This window comes from Bos javanicus, chromosome 27, assembly GCF_032452875.1.
Source record: "Bos javanicus breed banteng chromosome 27, ARS-OSU_banteng_1.0, whole genome shotgun sequence".
In the NCBI taxonomy this organism is placed as follows: domain Eukaryota; kingdom Metazoa; phylum Chordata; class Mammalia; order Artiodactyla; family Bovidae; genus Bos; species Bos javanicus.
Window position 1 is genome coordinate 5,948,776 of NC_083894.1, and position 20,572 is coordinate 5,969,347.

The following is a 20,572-nucleotide window of genomic DNA, read 5'->3' on the forward strand; positions in this document are numbered from 1 at the left end:
TTACACTCTAAAAAAAAGTACAGTCTGATTTGATGATTTCATTACAATCAATGTTTTCTACTATCTCTGTACAGTATTCATTCCTTGGACGCCTACATAAATTAAATTTATTAATTCACTCACCAAAATGCTACTGTAGATGCCTGATGGTTTTATTTTCAAAATATTTAGAAAGGGACACATTCAGAGAACGTAAATTTTCTCCCAGAGATTGTTTAAGTCAGTTGACATTTTAATGTGGATTCCATTTGAACTCAAATTCCAAAGCCATTTTTAAGGCTGGTTCCCTGGATTCTCTCATTGCAATGTGGTGTTTCTCACTGTGCTGCTCTTCCACATGCTTCATGTCGGAAATGAACCTGATTTGAAACTTTCCACAGTTTATGTCCAGGGCTAATTATATGAGTTTGTAGGGAGCTAATGTGTCTCTGTAAATGATAACATACATTGACCGATAAAAGTAAGGCAAACAGTATGTTACTGCAATGGGTTATTTTAACCACCCATATAGAACTGTGTACAAACATGATTTCAGTGTAGAGTTATAAATTTTCTAATACCTTCTTTCACTGAATTAATATATTAAGTTGTTGTTTTTTGTTTTTTTAATGTTGGTTACACAGCAAAAATAAGGGGGAAAGAAAAAGAGAATTCAATGACAAAACGCCCAGGTACACACAGATCTGTTTGAAGATTAGGATCCCTGAGGACCCAGCTCATTGCTCTCTCTCTAATGGAGGCAGGTTTTCTCCGTTTTTTCACCCCTTTCCCACTGTGTCAGTGTGAGCCCCACGCCGCGGGCTGTTTGTTCCGTCTCCTGTGATGTGTCTTCTGACTCTCCTCCCCAGCAGTTGTGTTTGCACTGATGTCCTTGGCACACAGGGCTGGAAACAGGGTATGCTAGCAAACCTTCCCTACCGTGTGGAGCCGCCGACCCTATTTTCTGACCGCCTCTTCCAAAGCTGCCTCTACTGCAGCCAAAAGAAAACGCCTGTTTCAGTGCCGTCCTGACACGTGGGCTCCCTGTGCTGAGATGCCTTCTCCTCTCGGCCTGTCTCTGCCTTTGCCTCGTGAACGTTTACTCAGTGTCAGCCCCTCTGTGGACCCTGTCGTGGCTCTCCCGGCCTGAGCTAGTTTGCTTCCTCTTGTAAGTGTGCCCAGCACTGCTTTGGAGAAATCAGCGTTTGTGGTTTCCCCTCATGCCTCCCGCAAGAAGGTAAATCTTTCTAGGGTAAATCCTCCTGGATTTCCAGGAGCCGGCTTGGTAGGCTTTCAATAAGTTGTTCACAGATGAATGGATCATGAGCAGAAAGAAATGGCTGTTGAGTAAGTAAACGCATCTGTTGAAAGTAAGATCTGGGCCAGTGCTGAGAATGGCCATTCAGACCCTGTATTCCGTTCTTATCTTTATTCCACCGTCATACTCACTTTGTCTTAGAAACAAAACAAAATGCTGTCCCATGTTGGGTAAGTACTAGGTTTAATATTAAAAAGGAGATATTTCAGACTGATATTCCATGGATGATTTCGAAGTTTCAGTTCAGTTCAGTCGCTCAGTCGTGTCCGACTCTTTGTGACCCCATGAATCGCAGCACGCCAGGCCTCCCTGTCCATCACCAACTCCTGGAGTTCACTCACACTCACGTCCATCGAGTCAGTGATGCCATCCAGCCATCTCATCCTCTGTCGTCACCTTCTCCTCCTGCCCCCAATCCCTCCCAGCATCAGAGTCTTTTCCAATGAGTCAACTGTTCGCATGAGGTGGCCAAAGTACTGGAGTTTCAGCTTTAGCATCATTTCTTACAAAGAAATCCAGGGCTGATCTCCTTCAGAATGGACTGGTTGGATCTCCTTGCAGTCTGAGGGACTCTCAGGAGGCTTCTCCAACACCACAGTTCAAAAGCATCAATTCTTCGGCACTCAGCTTTCTTCACAGTCCAACTCTCGCATCCATACATGACCACAGGAAAAACCATAGCCTTGACTAGATGGACCTTTGTTGGCAAAGTAATGTCTCTGCTTTTGAATATGCTGTCTAGGTTGGTCATAACTTTCCTTCCAAGAAGTAAGCGTCTTTTAATTTCATGGCTGCAGTCACCATCTGCAGTGATTTTGGAGCCCCAAAAATAAAGTCTGACACTGTTTCCCCATCTATTTCCCATGAAGTGATGGGACCAGATGCCATGATCTTCATTTTCTGAATGTTGAGCTTTAAGCCAATTTTTTCACTCTTCACTTTCACTTTCATCAAGAGGCTTTTTAGTTCCTCTTCACTTTCTGCCGTAAGGGTGGTGTCATCTGCGTATCTGAAGTTATTGATATTTCTTCTGGGAATTTTGATTCTAGCTTATGCTTCTTCCAGTCCAGCGTTTCTCACGATGTACTCTGCATATAAGTTAAATAAGCAGGGTGACAATATACAGCCTTGACGTACTCCTTTTCCTATTTGGAACCAGTCTGTTGTTCCATGTCCAGTTCTAACTGTTGCTTCCTGACCTGCATACAGATTTCTCAAGAGGCAGGTCAGGTGGTCTGGTATTCCCATGTCTTTCAGAATTTTCCACAGTTTATTGTGATCCACACAGTCAGAGGCTTTGACATAGTCAACAAAGCAGAAACAGATGTTTTTCTGGAACTCTCTTGCTTTTTCCATGATCCAGCGGATGTTGGCAATTTGATCTCTGGTTCCTCTGCCTTTTCTAAAACCAGCTTGAACATCAGGAAGTTCACAGTTCATGTATTGCTGAAGCCTGGCTTGGAGAATTTTGAGCACTACTTTACTAGCATGTGAGATGAGTGCAATTGTGCGGTAGTTTGAGCATTCTTTGGCATTGCCTTTCTTTGGGATTGGAATGAAAACTGACCTCTTCAAGTCCTGTTGCTACTGCTGAGTTTTCCAAATTTGCTGGCATATTGAGTGCAGCACTTTCACAGCATCATCTTTCAGGATTTGAAGTAGCTCAACTGGAATTCCATCACCTCCACTAGCTTTGTTCGTAGTGATGCTTTCTAAGGCCCACTTAACTTCACATTCCAGGATGTCTGGCTCTAGGTCCGAAGTTTAGAAACTACCAAAAAGGAAGATTTAGACTTCATTCCTAGTAAGTCCGCAAAAAACCCTTAAACTTTACATCACAACTCTAGAGACGTAGAATGAATTCACTGACTGCAGGAAAGAAGGAAATTGCAGATAAAAAGATAAGTGTGAGTTACGTAATTCAGTTTGTTTATTTTAGCTGTACTTTAATTCACACAGTTTAATTCACACAGATATTCAGGAAGTTTCATCATAGAGATGAGTGCAGGATCTCAAATGTTGTTGAAGTAAAAGCGAAAGCATTGTTTTGATTATTCTAAAATGTTATGATGATGATGATGAAAGCTTGTTTATGATATGAGACATTTTACTCTTCTGAAGGGTGAGAAGGATTTCCCAATGTGTTATAGAAAACTTCTCCTAAAGATATTAGCAAATGATAAAAATAAAGTTACACCCCAGAAGTTTTGCTCTTTGAAATTAGGTTTATGATCTATCGTCTCCAAATATATGGAGTTTTTTAATTAATGAGATTCTGTGTTATTTGCTTAAGATGGTCTGTAACAACTATCTAAATTGGAAACTGGAATTTAGGAAGATGTAGTGTTTCATATGTTTAGAAGTAGAGTGGTGTTCAGTATTTGGCCTCACTCAGATATAATAATAACCCAGGCTTCTAGCCATCCAGAGATGTTTTTCCTTAACCAAGCATTCATTAATATTTGTAACATTTACACAACCTGAAGATTCTGATAGCCCTTCAGTATTCAGGATGCTCCATGGAGTGTGTAGTTACTGCTGGGGTTTTTTTGTTTTGTTTTCGTTTTGCTGTATCTTTAAAGTGGTCTGCTGCTGCTGCTAAGTCTCTTCAGTCGTGTCCGACTCTGTGCGACCCCAGAGACGACAGCCCACCAGGCTCCCCCGTCCCTGGGATTGGTTTATTGTCCACTAAAAGCCTGATAGATTTATTAAAAGTGCTCTGCTTCTTCTGTCACTTACAGGTACTGTGGTCTTTGGAAATGGGTCACTGGATTTCCGAGGAACCATTTGAACTGTCTAACTACTTCCCTGCAGCTCCTGTAAGTCACACATTATTTTATGATGATAAGTGCAATTTGGTATTTTCAGGAAATTGTTATTGGCATAGATACATACTCAAGGTTTTTAAAATTAAATCAATAGCAATTATACTTATAACTAAAATGACACATCTGCAGAAGTTAACGCATTTTGTCTATTTGTGGGAATAAATGTGAGACCATTCCTCAAAAAGTCATGAGGAATATAATCCCCAAAAATTTAATTATGGAAGTCCTTAGGATTGAGAAACACAGTAATGAAAGAAGGCAAGATTTTTGAGAAAGTGCTATTCTGTCTGGCTTACTACTTCAAATATTAATGCTGTTACTGTTAACAGAACTGATGGGCATAAAAGTGGCCGCGTGCTAGCATTATGATGTGGTCTTTCTGTTTTGGTGTTTTTTCTAAAACTTAACTTCAGCTTTACTGACTTTCTGGTATTTCAAATTCTTAGTTGGAAAGTTCCAGGTTCCAGTGTTTTTAAAGATTAATAAGTAGGTAATTTCAGGTTTGTTTGGAAGTCAGATTGTGCAGAAGTTGGCTTTTGTTTTCAAATGTTAACTGGTTTGTAACAGATTATTCTTTCAAAAGATTATGCCAGAAAGATAATTGATGATCTGTAATCTGTGACCTGTCTCCAGGTTTTTCAGCTTTGAGAATGCCATATGACTGTCACATAGTAAGAAATGGAACTTTACCTCCCTGGGGCTTATTTAGTTGTCGTTTCTGTTTCCATTTTTGAGACTGCTGTTTGATTTGGTCTTGGCTTTATAAATGTTTTCTTAAGAAGAAGAAAAATTGCTCTCAGCAAGACGTGTTGTTTGAAATACCAGGTAAGGAGTTGAAGTGTGAAGTAAAGATGCAAATTCCCCCCATTCTCTGACATGAGAGAGTATATGTAACACTGAGTAACATAGTGATGTTTACCTTTGAAACTCACCTTATCTGCCTACATGGACAAGTGCTGTAAATGAAGTGTGTTGTTGCCAGTTCTTCCTGTATTTTCATTTCCCCACCTCGGCGTCTGTCATATGGTCATTGAGATATCATGAAAACATATGGTTTCTTCTGGAGCAGGGATATTTTCTTATTATCAGATGTTTTTTAGCTCGGTACAAAGCCGTGTATACAGTCACCCTCTGTTAAATTTACAGTGCCTTCTTACACGTACTGAGAGTAGCTGTTCTGAGACGGGAGGTTACTTGCTGGTTAATGTATTTGTTGGGAAGGTACAGCATGGTGAGAAGCGTGTCCAGAGTCTGCTCAGCAACACCTGGGTGTTAGGGAACTAAGTTCAGAAAGGGGAGATGTGGGCATGACATAAATTAGATAAGAAAAAATGTAGTGGTAGAATAGCGTAAGGTGAGACAGACACAGGTAACGCTGGCTGCAGACTTGGCTCTAAGTTTCCTAACATCTGACTCAACTGTGAATCTATGAGAAATGGCTTCCAAATTATGGTGCATTACACAAATGTTATTAGTGTTAATTGTATCCTGGAACTTCAACAGAGTTAAAATTCTAGGAGTTTTCACAGTCCTGAGCTTAAATCTGTGCTCTCGAAGTGTTCTGTAAATATTTCCGTATACTATTATATAAATGGCTCGATGGACGGAGTCTGGGTGAACTCTGGGAGTTGGTGATGGACAGGGAGGCCTGGCGTGCTGCGATTCATGGGGTCGCAAAGAGTCGGACACGACTGAGCAACTGATCTGATCTGATTATATAAATAGCAGATTTTGGTTTTGCACTCCAGAACACTTTTTTTTTAAGTTGACTCCTGGTTTAAGTTTAGTAGGATTTAAGTTATTGTTACTGATGCAAATTATGGTTTTCCCCTGACTAACTTGTGGGGTGAATCTAGCTTGAGAAGCATAGCTTTGTAACTGTTTCAAATGGAAAGGTTTCTCAACCACAAACTGCATTGTAGCCTACTTCCCTAAAATACATCTTGGTAGAAGAGAAACAAGACTTCTGTTCTACAACAGTAAGTAAAAGATAGGAAAGCCTGTTTGTCATGAAATTAAATGTATAATTTTCTTCATTAAAAATCAAGATTTTCCTTGTCATGAAGCACAATCATTTGTTTCATAATCAAATTACAATGCTGTAAATATTATCATAGAAGTTAAATGTGGTCCTCTCACCTAATAAGTTATATTTAATTACTAAAAATACCTTCATATTTAACAGCAAGGCAGGAAAAAATAGTACAATCTTCATATATACCAAAAGAACACGTTTCTATTAATAATTTCAGAGATCCTGAAAGTTTTCACCATGGAAACTTTGAAATATATATATTTGAGCATTAACTTAAAACTAAGCTGTCAATACACACGTAAATATGCTGTTCTCAAAATGAAAATTTAAAGCTCCTAAGAGGAGGCAGAAAAATGCATTAGCTATGTTTTTCCTTCTCCAAATATTAAAACTACTAATAACCACTTCTCACAAAAATCCCTGAATATATAATGTATTTTTATGGCTTGCAGAATTTTTTCTTCCTTTTAATTATGATAGCGATGCTGAATTCAGGACATATAGATATTTACACAGTCTATAAACAGTGCTTGGAAAAATGCAGTTCCAAGGTTATCTCTACTACACAGCATAAGTGTTCTGTTTTCCAGTTATTTACTGATCAACTCGCGCGTAACATTCTTGGTTGTGACAACAGAGTCTGTAAATTGTCAGTCTCGTTTGCGAGCTTAGATTTATCTTCCCGAAGGCTTTCTGCCGGGTCACCACACCAGGCTGTGGCTTGTCTGGGGTTGTGCGTCGGTTCACTGAGTGATGCGGGTTCAAGGGGTAAGCCTCACGGGGCTCGCACTGGGAGCTCACGGCCCCTTCTGCACCGAGTGGGCAGTTCGTCCAAGCCGGATGCGGAGACGGCGTGCAGTCTTTTAGTGCTTTGGGAGCAAGTCTCTGGAAACAGGGCAAGACATTGTCCCTCAGGTGGGTGCCAGAGTTTAGAAATCTGCTGGACGGATCATCATGGTCGTGGCCTTAAGTGAGTAGCCCGAGCCCTTCCAGTAGTACCACTTAATACCGTTGAACTTATTTGTGTTCTGCCTCTGTGGGTAGTACATTCCATTCAGGTTGGAAGGACCACAGGCATCAAACCACCAGCCTGTGAAAGGGAAGCACAGAAGGAGTTAGGAGCCAGGCAGCCCTGACTGTCTCACCTTTGAGTGGGAAATGCCAGCTCTTCAGAGAGTCACATCCCAGGTCTGTGAAGCATGTGCCCGGAGCCACTCTTGAGTGTGGGGAGAGCCGCCTGGCAGAGGGGAGCGTGGCTCTCCATCTCTGCGCTAGTTGGACCGTGGCTCCCTGAGGCACACGTTCTTAGGAGCTCCCTTACTTCTCTGTGCTGTGGGGAAGGGCCGGTCACCCGCCGACATGGCTAGGAGAGCCAGGGGACAGCTGAAAGTGGGGAAGGGTCAGAACCTGGAGAATGGGTGGGTGGGTCTCATGGGGCCAGGCTCACCATCTATCCTGTCCCAGCCACACGGTGGACCAGACTGATTCAGGCTGCCCTTCCACTACAGAGAAAGTCTTTTTGTTGAAAGCGTAACCCTAGATTTAAAGTACTCAGTGGAGCTAGATAAAAAGCAAATCTTCAAGTCCCAGAAACAAAAAGAAAATTTTCGGCTGTAGTGGTGTGTGCCCTAAAGTAAAGCGAGGGTCTCGGGGGGCATCCACACCTACCCCTGAAGGACTAGTCTGGGGTAACGCCATTCCCCAGAGGCCTTGGGTTTGTGAGGAGAGGAGTGACCTCGATCTACATGTCTTAATTCAGATAAACCTTCATATTGTGTTGGGAGGACATACACAGTATGATGCCATTTGTATAAAATTTTAAAATACAGAAAAAAATAACAACTATTCTTGATATCTCCAAACCTAGTAAAAGAAATAATGTGACCATTACCTCAGGGGCAAGTATTTGTAGGGCCTGTTTTATTTCTTTAAAAGTATTCTGGTGCGTATATTCTATTCTGATATTCACGTGCTGCTCTGTGGTCACCAATTATTCCATCCAGATGCCTAAATTCTTTCCGGGGGTAACAGCTCCATTACTTGATTCAGATTAATGTTGATTTGATAAGACGTTTGTGTGTGAGGCTCATAATCCTTCCTAATATTCAGGAATATTACACACTTATGAGTCTGTCCATTCCAGAGCCTGCTGCCTGACTCAGCTATTGAATTTACTGTACATGCAAAAATCTAGCTGGCTTCTCCTTGGTCCAGACCACAGCTTGGAATCTGACCTCTACACTCTCTCTCTCGGGCTACATTTCTTCTTTCCCGTCTGCTTTCCACTTCCACTCTCGGCCCTAAATCTTAATCTGAGTAAATAAATCTGTTGTTTCCTTGGTTATTAATGCACTGATACTCTCCTGAGTAGCTCCTGACGTTCGGGTGGTCTGAAAACTGCTGTTGCCCGAGTGGACTGCTGGGCTCAGTGTGGGAATGGCAAACAGGAAGGATTCCAAGGGCTCACTCCCCCACCCCCTTCCCCTGGTTGGCTTTAAAAAGGATTATTATGGTTGATGGGGGAGACAGGCAGCTTTTACACAATCCGCATAATAGCATTCTCTGGTTGAAATAATTACTGAAGTGGGCCTGGCTAATAAGGAAGGCTTAATGTTACCCCCATGTACTCATACATAAAATACATTCTCTAAGGGACCATAAGACTGAGTTTCTTAATGGAGCCTCCGTCTCTCAGTATCACTGAAAGACTCGAAAATTACTTTATTTCACATTATTTTCTTAAATAAATCCTTTTGCCTGTAAACAGTTCTTAACTGCAGTGCTAACACATGGTAAGTTTAGATCCTTTACTTGTTGACGCAGTCCCTCATACTTGTAAGATTTATTGACCTCAGCTCTTTCCTCTGGTTTTCCTGGGTGAGTAATGAATGAATTTTTGGTGATACAATTCATGGCCTCCACAGATTCAACACTGCCAGTTTCCTGTTTGCCTCTACATTTAGTCTGCACTGTTGGCAGAATTTTCGTTGCTGATTTCAATCTTTCAGTGTTTTTAAGAACTAACTTTGACAGCATTTGCCAGACTTTTTTTCTGGTCTCGGTCACAATTAACTGGCTCTGGTTATTCCACTTTAAAAGTTTTAGGAATCAGAAGAATACGTTTCCTAACAGTTGGTCCCTATCGCTAAACTCTGACATGCTACTGAGAACTCATCCAGCTTTTTAAGTGACTGTTATATCAGATTTGTTTTTGAATGTGGTTTCTTTTTTATTTTGAGAGATCTAGCATGGGAGGTATCAATAGAAGGCAAGAACAGCCTGAAAATAAAGGCCTTAATTTAAACTGGACTATCATTCATTTTAATTTGATGCACAGAAAAGGAGGTTGTTTAGTTATTTTCTTTGCATTATAAGTGTTTGCTATATATTAATGACATCTTTAAAAAAAACTGAAAAATTCTTGTTTGAACTATAAATTATTCATTAGAAACATTCCTATACTAATGAATCCACGTCACTGCTTTGTTGCCATTTTGAATTCTTAACCTTTCTAATAAAGCAAAATGGAATTAAACCATCTTTCTAACATCTGATATTCAGCACAAGCTCAGGAGAGCTTGCTCAGGGTCACATGGCCCCCCTTCCCTGCCAGGGCCAGGTCCTGAGGAGACACAGTTGGCCTAGCGACAATTCTAGCTCCATATCACATTCGTGCGTAAAACTCAACAGTCCGAAAAAGCGAAAAACAAACCTCCCCACATTGAGCAAGTCCATCTAGTTATGAAATTTGGACACTGTCACCGATCACAGGTTGCAGTCTGAATAGCCAACCTTTTACTCTCTGAAACCTTTCCTTGCCAACACAAATTGGAAGAGAGAAAAATCCTCCCACCTCCTGTGAGCATTTGTGAGCATTTGCAAATGCATTTGTCGTTGTCTGCATCCTTCGTGCTAAAATCATTTCCTGGCTGGCTTATGCTGCTTATTTTGCCGGCTGTCCCTGTGAGGCCTTTAAGGTGAATCCTGTGAGCATGCAAAGAAAAACAGAAAAAAAAAAAAAAAAGCAAAACATAATTGGCTTGGGTGGTTGATTTATCGTAGTGGAAAGTTTTTTACAATGAAGAATTTCATTCTACAGAAGCGTGTGCTATGCCGGTTGGTGCACTAATGCACTAACAGGACAAAATGTTTTTGTGCTGGTATAAACAGGAACCAACTTATCATCAAACCCTTAGGCAAAGAGGAATGTTTTCATGAAACCTTCACCGCGTATCACTTGCACAGCATCAGCAGGGACTTCGGGGCCCTATAATTTATTTTCCTGCTGCTTTCAGATAAACAAAAGAGGGGAAAATGCGTTGTGAAGGGATCCTCTTTCCATATCATGGAAATAGTAATCAAAGTCCCGAGATGACCGGTGGGGGTGGGAAGGGCAGCAGACCAGGAAGGACCATTGCACTTGGTGTAGAAGTCTCATGAACCATGTAGAAAACAACGCCTGTAGCTGCTTGGCCTCATTTTTGAATAGTATTGTAATAAACCTGCCAGACTTTGAGAAACAATAAGCGTACTGTTCATTAAACTCCAGATGATGGCCCAGGCTTTTTGTTCAGTCGCCAAATTGTGTCCAACTCTTTGCGACCCCATGGACTGCAGCATGCCAGGCTTCCCTGTTCCTCAGCATTTCCAGAGTTTGCCCAAGTTCATGTCCATTGAGTCTGGGATGTCATCCAACCATCTCATCCTCTGTCGTCCCCTTCTCCTCCTGCCTTTAATCTTCCCCAGCATCAGCGTCTTTCTCAGTGAGTCAGCGTATCGCATCAGGTGGCCGAAGTATTGGAGCTTCAGTTTCAGCGTCAGTCCTTCCAGTGAATATTCAGGGTTGATTTCCTTTAGGATGGACTGGTTGGATCTCCTTGCAGCCCAGGGGATTCTCAAGTCTTTTTCAGCACCACAGTTCAAAAGCATCAATTCTTTTGTGCTCTGGCTTTTAGGAGATCACAAAAATCTGGCTCCCCACCAGCAGCGTGTCTGCCCAGGAGGAGGGAAGAAGGGCCGGGGGGCTGTGTGCCCTGCTCCAGGGGGGCCCGGGCCAGGGAAGCAGGGTCTAGGGGACGCTAGAGCCTACACCGAGCCTGTGTTGCTGTGTGGGCCTTGGGCCGGGGTTGCTGAGTCTCCCATCCTGGGAACGCTCCTGTTCTCTAAGCCCCCTAGACGCCACTCATCTTGCGAACACCAGCTCATGTGTGCTGGCAACTATCTTGGAAGGAGTAGGGTTTCTTGGAATTCATTTTGGAACAGAAGGTGGAGCCAGGAGGAAAGGTTGGCCAGGGGCCTGTCTCTCAGCGCCCACACCACGCACTCCCATACGTGAGACCCAGTGCCCAGAACAGCCCCAAGGTAGGCATGCGGCACCCGCCGTCTCACAGGTAGGACGGCTGAGGTTCAGAGACAGGAACTCGCCCAGAGGGACACGCCGTATGTGGCAGAACGGGGACTGGTTGCGGCTGCCCCTCTGTTAGGGCTCCACGCTGGGGCACCCAGTGTGTGGTTATGGAGGAAGTCGTTGAGGGCGCCTGGGACCTTACCCAGTAGGTTCCATAAAGCATTACCCCTGAATAACTTCTGTGTTAGTAACTTAGATTTTTTAATTGTTTGTAATATTGTAACTCTGCAAACCTCATCACAAAGCAGGGCCTGAGTTTCTTGATTTCAGGCCCCTCTTGTGTTTCAGTCATGACCCTGGGCTCCAGTACAACCTCTGTATACCTGGTGTAACATGTTCATGTCAGTTCTGCTCATCTCTGAGGTTTTGAAGCACTTTGCTTTTTTTTTTTTTTAAACTTTTGTATTTGGGGTATAGCCAATTAACAATGTTGTGATAGTTTCAGGGGGACAGCAATGTACATGTATCCATGCTCCCCTCCCATCCAGGCTGCCATATAACAGAAGGACTTTAAATTTCTGTCCCGGCCCGTCCCATTAATTGCAGGCAGGACTGAAATGAATGACTGCCTTTAGATCCTTCTGTTGTGTGGCCCACTGGTTAAAGTTGGCTTTTTTTCAAAACTTTATCAAGAATAGCCACATTCTCGAAATTGCTTTAAATTGGTACCCATTGCTTTTATACCACAGTGGAATGATGAGAGAGGTAATGCCAATATTTAATAATTAAATCTTAGTGTTTGTATGGAACTACCAGAATGTTGGTGTGTGTGTGCTCAGTCACTTCAGTCATGGCCAACTTTTTGTGACCCTATGGACTGTAGTCTGCCAGGATCCTCTGGATTCCCCAGGCAAGAATACTAGAGCGGGTTGCCATTTCCCTCTCCAGGGGATTTTCCCAACCCAGGGATCGAACCCACATCTCTTAACATCTCCTGCATTGGCAGGCAGTTCTTTACCACAAACGTGACCAATTCTTAAGGTTTAATATACCAATAGTTTTTAGTTTTAGTAAAAAGAATCATATTCTATTGATGCACTTATATATTCCTATAACATGTATTTTTTTCAGTTTTCTAACATTTGAGAAAAATTCCTTTAGTAAAAAACAACTGCTACATGCAGTTGGCATTCTGAAATATCAATAGTTATTTTAAGTTTTAGTCACATCCCAGTTTTCTTATCACATTGATGTGTTTTATCAGGATAATAATTTTTTTCAATGTAGTATCTGCCCTATAATGTCAAGTAAATTAAACTGAGCTTTAAACAAATTTGGGCTTCTTTACATCATGTATCTAAAAATTGATTGTGTTTCTAAAGGAAATATATCTGTTAAGAACCATCACAGTTTAAAATATTTTTATAATGTCAGCATACAAGGGTAATGACCCATTTTGTAAAATCTTCTTATGTAAATAGTCTAATCCTTAATTTTTGTGTTCTTTCTTTCTTTTTAATTTCTCTGTTGTAGAGTTCTAACTGTTGCCAGTTGAAAAAATATTTAGCTTGGAGGTAAAACAGTGACCAGCCACTCATGTCTAAAACTTCATTGAGTTTTTGATCTCTTTAGAGTCCCCTTGGGGCTGCACTGCAGCCCAGACACCTATCTCTTCACTCATCTGAGCCCCGGTCCACTCTGGGCAGCCCGGCTCTGTGTGTGATGAGAGCCAATGACTGACTTCTTAGAAGTCATGTCAAAGCTTGTCAGACACTATGTCTTCAGACGTGCTCCTGAATTTTGGCCCACCGTTTAGTGGGGCACGAGACGGTGTGCACTTCTCAGGTAGCTGTCAGCAGGCCGGCTTTCAGCCCTTTTTTTTTTTTTTTTTTTTTTTGAGCTGTCCATTGCGGCCTCCCCGAGAAGCCAGCTCAAGGACTTTAAAAATCACAGGTTTTTTTTCCCCCCCAAACTACTAAGGTCTTGGAATTTTCATTGAGCAGAGGGTCTGAATTGGGCATCGGTGAAATCCAGCCAGGACTGCAGGCCAGCTGACCTCTGTCTGCTGTGACACTGCTGTGGACCTTCTCTCCTGCCTGACATCAGAGTAGGTGTCTCACGTGTGCCCTGCGGCCACCGGAGCCGCGCCTCCCCCTCCATTCTTCCCCAGCCTGTGCCTTCTAGACTCCCTTCAGGGTGTGCTGGTACCTGACCCCTTGTGTTGTATCTTCCCAGACCAGTTCCTGGGTCACCTGCAGGCATCCCATCCCCCTGGCCCCTGCCAGCGACAGGCATCCTGAGCCCCTGCGTGACGGCGAGATGCCCTGACCCCTGCACTGCCCTGGCCGCACACAGCAGGGTGCGGAGCCCCTTTGCTCTGCCTCCACTCTCAGGCCATTCTAGCGCCAAAGAGCCAATTCCCACTCAGAACTGTCCGTGCTTTTCTTGGAACATTTGAGATTAGCTCCGCCAAGTAGGTGGCAGGACGCAAATACTGAGGCCGTGCTGCGAACCAGCCCATCTTCCTGCAGCCCAGGGCAGAGGACCCAGCTGCCCAACCACCCAGCTAGTCATGCCTCTCTTGAGCTTGGAGCTCATCCTGAGTTTGGGATGGAATGCAGCAACTGAATGTGGTTGAACTTCACAAAGATAAATTTAAGTTTTAAAACCTTCTGGAAGGAAACAGCATACTCATATATCTGTTAGGCTTCCCCGTGGCTCAGATGGTAAAGAATCTGCCTGCCAAATGCAGGAGACCCGAGTTCAGTTCCTGAATTGGGAAGATCTCCTGGAGAAGGAAATGGCTACTCATTCCGGTATCCTAGCCTGGAGAATTCCATGGACAGAGGAGCCTGGTGGGCTACAGTCCATGGGGTCGCAAAGAGTCAGACACAACTGAGCAACTCACATACACATACATCTGCTGTGTTATTGGCATGGTATCTTATAAGGACACAACATTCATTTATTCTGCAAATAATTACCTGCCAGGCAGGGTTCATCTGTGCTCTGAGGCTACAGAGCAGACACAACAGGCACAATTCTGTCTCTTAAAGCTCCCCTTGTATCATTAGAATTAGAATGTTAAAACTAGAGACACTTGCCTAAGGGCAGCAAAGAACTCTGAGAGCCAAGCTGCTTTTCCCCATTAAGGGAGCTTGGTGATGGACAGGGAGGCCTGGCATGCTGCGATTCATGGGGTCGCAAAGAGTCGGACACGGCTGAGCGACTGATCTGATCTGATCTGATCTGAGTCATTCAGATTCTGGTTAATACAGTGGGGTTCTGACTTCCGGCAAGTCTTTTAACTCGTTTCAGTGACATGTAATTTCCTCACCTGTAGTTGAGTTCTTCATTCGAGAGATAGAAGTGGTCGTACAGCGAGTAAGCCTCATTCCCTTCCCAGTCTCTTAGGTGTATTTTCAGCACGTAGCGTTTCTGACCCGTCACCTGCGAAACAAACTCATTTCCCAGCCAGTGTTCACCCGAAGGGTTCCCGAATCCCTGAAATTCAAGTTGAAAAGTTCACTTACTTCACTTTTTTTTTTTTCCCCCTTCACATATTTGAAATCAGTAGTCCATCAACTGAACGTGGAACAAGCATCAAACATTCAGCAGAAATTCCTTCCTGTGCTGTGAAACTTTGGGACCTTCCATATAAGGTTTTTAAAAAATCAGTTTTAAGAAGCTAAGCGGTTACCAGAAGGAGATTGGTATTGGAATAATTAGAAGGACTTGGAGAACCCCCAGTAGAAACATTATCCTAGGGGCCTCCCTGCTGGGCCAGGGCTTGAGGCTTCACTTTCCAGTGCAAGGGGTCTGGGTTCAGTCCCTGGTGGGGGAGCTCAGATCCTGCATGCCTGCTGGCCAAAAGCCAAAAAATAAAACAGAATCAGTGTTGTAACAAACTCAATAAAGACTTTTAAAAAAATGGTCCACATCAAAAAAATCGTAAGAAAGAAGCATCATCATAAACACCTTAGTTTGCAGAGGTGTGAAATGCTGTGAAGCAGTCTACCCCTAGAAATGCTGAGCCCACTAGCTTTCGCATGCCTTTGTTTTGATATTTCGTTTACGTTACACCGACTGGACCATGCTTTAACGTGGTGACAGAAGCACCAGTTAGAAAGATCCTTTTGGTTTCAAGACAAAAAAAAAATGATCAAAAGTCATGGGTTAGTTTTCGATTTGTGGTGGAAGTCCTGCACATTCTCAAAGTTAGTTTTTGCAAGGAAAATTATTTTCAGATGGTTTAAAGAATATCCATACCACTTTATATTCTTTCCAAGTCCTCTGAAAATCAACACTGCCGTCTTCACGTCGCTGAATAACTGTCCACCCACCTCCACCCGTTTCCATGTCACAGTAAGCCTGCAACGGGAACGCACAGTTACTGCCTGGGAAACATCCGGACTTGGGTCCTCGTCTTACATAACAGAAACGAGATGAACAGAGATACTTAGAATACAGCCAGAGCTGATGGGGTTCTCTGGGGTAAATCTCTGTGGTCTTCCAAGAGGCAAAGGATTTTAGGGAAATTGAAAACCATGAATTTAAAAAAGTAAACAGTAACATAACACGACGTGTGGATGAAAATAGGACCTTGTCATCATCTGTTTTAGGCAGAGCCCCACCCCGACAGCTGACCCAGAGATCCGCGCTCCTTAGCGCTTTGTGGGGAATGGGGCATGTTGGCTGATTGGCCCGAAGTCTCTCATCTCCAGCCTGCAGAGATCCATTGCTTCATGTCCACATCCCTGAAAACCTTTATGATGGTTGCCAGTCCCAATCAACTCTCCAGAGAGTTGTGTAAAAGGGAGACTCTTGGATTGCAGAGCTTCTAAGACTGCTGTGATGCCGTGGAGCTGTTAGGCTTCCTCTGAGTGTGGGATCAAAGTCAGTTTCCATGGTTCACCCCTCAGAAGGAGGGACCGGAGGCTTTGTGTGCGAACCGAGCGGGGCCTGGTGGTTCCACCCCACAGATCCCCGACCTCACACTTCTCTCTACCTTGCTCACGGCCCCTGGTGTTTCTCTTCCCTACTCTTTTGATTTCTGCTTTTAAATGGGCTTGGTGGGTTTAAACTTTGCTCAGGACATGGGATTTCTTCTTGATCTAAGAACATCCATGCTTAATTTCAGCTCAGCTGGAATTTTATTATGAAATTAAAAACCCCTGAAAATAAGATTACACAGATAGTTTTAAATAATGAGATTACAGTAGAACGAAGACGTTTTCCAAAAAGTTAAGATAAATGTCCCTACAGCCTCCAAGGTAGTAAATATGCAAGTTAAGGTTCAAAACCAATGAGAAGTGTTCTTTCTTTGTTGTCCTCCACGGTCTTTGGGGATACTTTTGGAGGTGGTTTTGGCAGAGTAAGTTTAAATGTGAACCATACTGCTTCTTGAGCTGAAATCTAGGGACTAGGGGCTAACGGTGCACCCAGAGTGCACCCAGGCCTGCCCCTTCACTGGGCGCACTTGTCTGCCAGCCTGTTCTGAGCCAGCCGAGAGCAGCAGCTGGAGCCCAGCGCCAGATCGCCCGTCCCCCTCTCTCTGCCACCTTTCCAGGCTCTCCCCAGCACCGTCACTCGGCCCATGTTGCCTTCCTGGTGATCCTTATGTTTGGAAACGTGTGTTCCATGAAAGAAAATTGTGTTTATCAGGAATGAAATGAATTCGCCATTTAAATTAATCAGTCATATGAAGTTGATCTGCTTAAGATAACCCCTTATGGCTCTGAATTGACATTATTATTATCATTATCATTGCTCTGCATCACTCCGTTCCAAGCACCAGGCTGGGTTCTTTGTATGTATTATCTGTGATCTCATGGCAACTTTGCTGTGCTACTCTTAATTCTACATTTTCGAAAGGAGAAAAGATTTGGTGAAGTCAGGTTAAGTTGATCAGAGTCATTCAGCTATTAAGTGTTGGCATATAGGATTTGAATAAGGTCTCTTTAATTCCTGATTCTGTGATGTGTTTTCTACTCCCTCATGCTTTCCAGATGGGCTTCCCTGGTGGCTCAGACAGTAAAGAGTCTGCCTGCAGTGCAGGAGACCCAACTTCAATCCTTGGTCTGGAAGATCCCCTGGAGAAGGAAATGGCTACGGTGACAAAGAGTGGGACACAACTGAGTGACTCACACACATGCTTCCAAACACAGGGAAGCTTGGCTCTTTTGTTAATAGGCCAGAAGTCCCTCCACCCAGCTCCACACTGAAGTCAGTTCATGAATAATCCTGCCTCTCACTTGCCTCTGGTCCATGAGATGGTCAGTACCGCTGACTTCTGTCAACATGTCTTTTAAAAGACCCTTCTAGTAAATTAGCGGAATAAGCTCCATTGGTCTGAGCAGTCACATGCACACACTTGGACTCTCCTACCCTAAAAGGTGTGCCGGGGGTGAAGGGCCTGCACGCTGTTCTCAGTGAGCCTGTCCTCGTTCCACGACATTCACTTCTTCAGTGTCAAAATTGCCCTGATGAGTTACTGATATTTAAATCAGAGAACGACTCCATCTTGTTATGGAAATCAGTCAAGACCAAGGTCTGGGGTCTGAGCCATACTATCCTCTAACCCCATTAGAAACAATGATAGGATCGTGAGAACATATTTTAATATTTGTCCAGCTTGAGGGGAAGAAAAAAACCCAGCATTTATAAAAACTGAAGCATTATGGCTAGTTGGCTCATGCTGCTTCCAGAGGAAGATCGTGCTCCAGTGGAGCCCTCCATGTAGCCAGGAGGTACTGATGAAAATGATGGAGCAGATTGCATCAGGGTCAGAAAAGCAGAAGTCCTCAGATAATGCCCCAGACCTCCCTGCTCCAATTACAGCAGACCGAGGGCGGTCAGTGCTTCTAATTAGCACGCCACAGCATGGTCCACGGGCCTGGTATCTTGCTCTCAAGTTTGATGTCTTTGAGCAAATAACGCTCAATTTAAATGTCATGCTTCAACTCTGAGGCCATGGTGAATGAGTGATTAAACAGCAAACGGAAAAACGTTAGGAGTCAGGTATCCTGTGAAATTTAGGGAAGGAAACCACTGTGTCTCTTAACTAGCAAAAACAACAATGCTTCTGATAAATGCCACCGTGCAATGTCTATCTTGTACAAAAATCTAAAGAATTCTTTAAAAATCTAGTTGAAATATTTAAGCCTCTTTGGGAAAGATCTGCCAAGAGAGCTGTTGAGCATCCTTTTCTTGAATTAGAAGATTCAGGGTGAGCCTGAGTGTCCCGCCCTTCGAGGAAGTTGTCCATGGCCCTTTGTTATTGCTGTTTAGTCGCCACTGCTGCTGCTGCTAAGTCGCTTCAGTCGTGTCCGACTCTGTGCGACCCCATAGATGGCAGCCCACCAGGCCCCGCCGTCCCTGGGATTCTCCAGGCAAGAACACTAGAGTGGGTTGCCATTTCCTCCTCCAGTGCATGAAAGTGAAAAGTGAAAGTGAAGTCGCTCAGTCGTGTCTGACTCTTAGCAACCCCATGGACTGCAGCCTACCAGGCTCCTCTGTCCTTGGGACTTCCCAGGCAAGAATACTGGAGTGGGTGGCCATTTCCTTTTCCAGGGGATCTTCCTGACCCAGAGATCGAACCCAGGTCTCCTGCATTGCAGGTGGATTCTTTACCACTGAGCCACCAGGGAAGGCCCTCGTGGCTCTTGGGGGCAGCCAGAACAGTCACGCTTCCCGTACATCGACTGGATGGCGGGCACCGAACCCTGTCCTCCGTGGTCACCTCCAGCGTCACCCTGAAACTGCTCTGTGAGACAGGGGAGCCCGCAGCACGTCGCAGATGAGGGAGCAGAGGCTGCAGGCAGGGCAGTGACTTGCCGAGAGGCACACGCTGGCAGAGTCAGAGTTTAGGCCCAAGTCTATCAGACTTTCTCAGGTTGTGAATCATGGAGTCTGAAGTCTGGAGGGGAATCCAGAGGTAACTTAATCTGGACCATATATCTTAGAGATAAAAAAATGGGGGTTTCAAAGATTGTTGTTCCCTGCTGTTCAGTGAGTTGTTTTTACCGCATGTATGTAAAAGGGCGTGTAAATGCTAACGCTTCCAGCCATGGTCTGAGACTCCATCACCCCAGAGCCGTATATCATCCTCTTCCAGCACCGAGGCTGTTGGGCTGGTAGAGCCACTGGGGCAGGGGCACGAAGTAAGGCAGGAAGTGTTACGCCACAGGAGGGCGGCGCTGGTCCCTTTGGTCTGTCTGGGGTCATTCCACTTCATTCCCCATCCCTTCCTCTCCTGTCACTCCTGTCCCGCCGTCCCCCTGCCTCCAGACCAAGGGCAGACCAACAGCTGGTGACAGACAATAGTGTATAAGAAGTTGGCCTGAAAACCAGAGAGCAAAGGGGACTCAAAGGCTTGGTACAGAGTCTGCTCATCACTTTTTCATCTGCAACAGACTGTTCAGGTTTGGGTTTTTTTTTCCTCCCCCTAATGCACTACTTCTAGGGTGCTAGGACATTAACTGGCTTTCAAGGTTGACTTAGAACACCATGAATAATTTAGATTTCTTTGGAAAGTATTATTCAAGGTAAATCGACTGTTTATCTTTTCCGTTCATAATCAAGCATATGTTACTGTTTCAAATTCCATGTCTTTATAACCTTAATGTTTGTATTTTTTATAAAGTGTTTTTCTCTATCACCATGTTAAATACTGAGGATAATCCTGAGTTCAAAAGGCTAATACTTTCAGGAACCTCTAACATTTTCATTTTGATGCAGCATTGAGTGCATTTTCCGTAAGTGTTTCCGTTCATTCAGTTTGTAGCTGCTTTTACAGTTAGTTGTAAACATATTTATAGGCATTTAACAAATACAGGCGTCTCACAGTTATATAGTGCTTCACACTGATTCTTGTGTAAGACTGTTTTATCTTATAGAAGCCACACTGAAATATTCCCTGGGGAAGTGTCTCCCCCACTCCCACCCCCACCCACCCCCATCTAAAGCTTAACTTCTCCTGCAGCAAATTCAGGAGTCATGCTCCTGAAAAATTCAGCATAACCAAGAACACTGAGTTAAACTGTACACCTGCTTCTCCTTACGGT

General features: G+C 43.8%; 2 protein-coding genes across 6 annotated transcripts in view; one reads left to right on the forward strand and one right to left on the reverse strand.

The window, feature by feature from the left end:
- Positions 1-20,572, forward strand: part of MCPH1 (microcephalin 1) — a 232,250-nt gene that overhangs the window by 94,053 nt on the left and 117,625 nt on the right. For all 5 annotated transcript variants that reach the window (XR_009733964.1, XM_061404069.1, XM_061404068.1 and 2 more), the window contains one exon: positions 4,039-4,116. Coding sequence is in view for 4 of the 5 variants with exons in the window: in XM_061404069.1 (XP_061260053.1) it covers positions 4,039-4,116 (78 nt within the window). In the remaining variant the exon portion in view is untranslated. The remainder of the gene's footprint in view (positions 1-4,038; positions 4,117-20,572) is intronic.
- The window catches only part of ANGPT2 (angiopoietin 2), a 61,027-nt gene continuing 43,660 nt past the window's right edge, over positions 3,206-20,572 (reverse strand). The window contains exons 6-9 of the mRNA XM_061404072.1: positions 15,777-15,878; positions 14,845-15,011; positions 10,014-10,144; positions 3,206-7,250 (exon numbers count right to left, since the gene is read on the reverse strand). Of these exons, the coding sequence (XP_061260056.1) occupies positions 7,090-7,250; positions 10,014-10,144; positions 14,845-15,011; positions 15,777-15,878 (561 nt within the window). The 3' untranslated portion in view covers positions 3,206-7,089. The remainder of the gene's footprint in view (positions 7,251-10,013; positions 10,145-14,844; positions 15,012-15,776; positions 15,879-20,572) is intronic.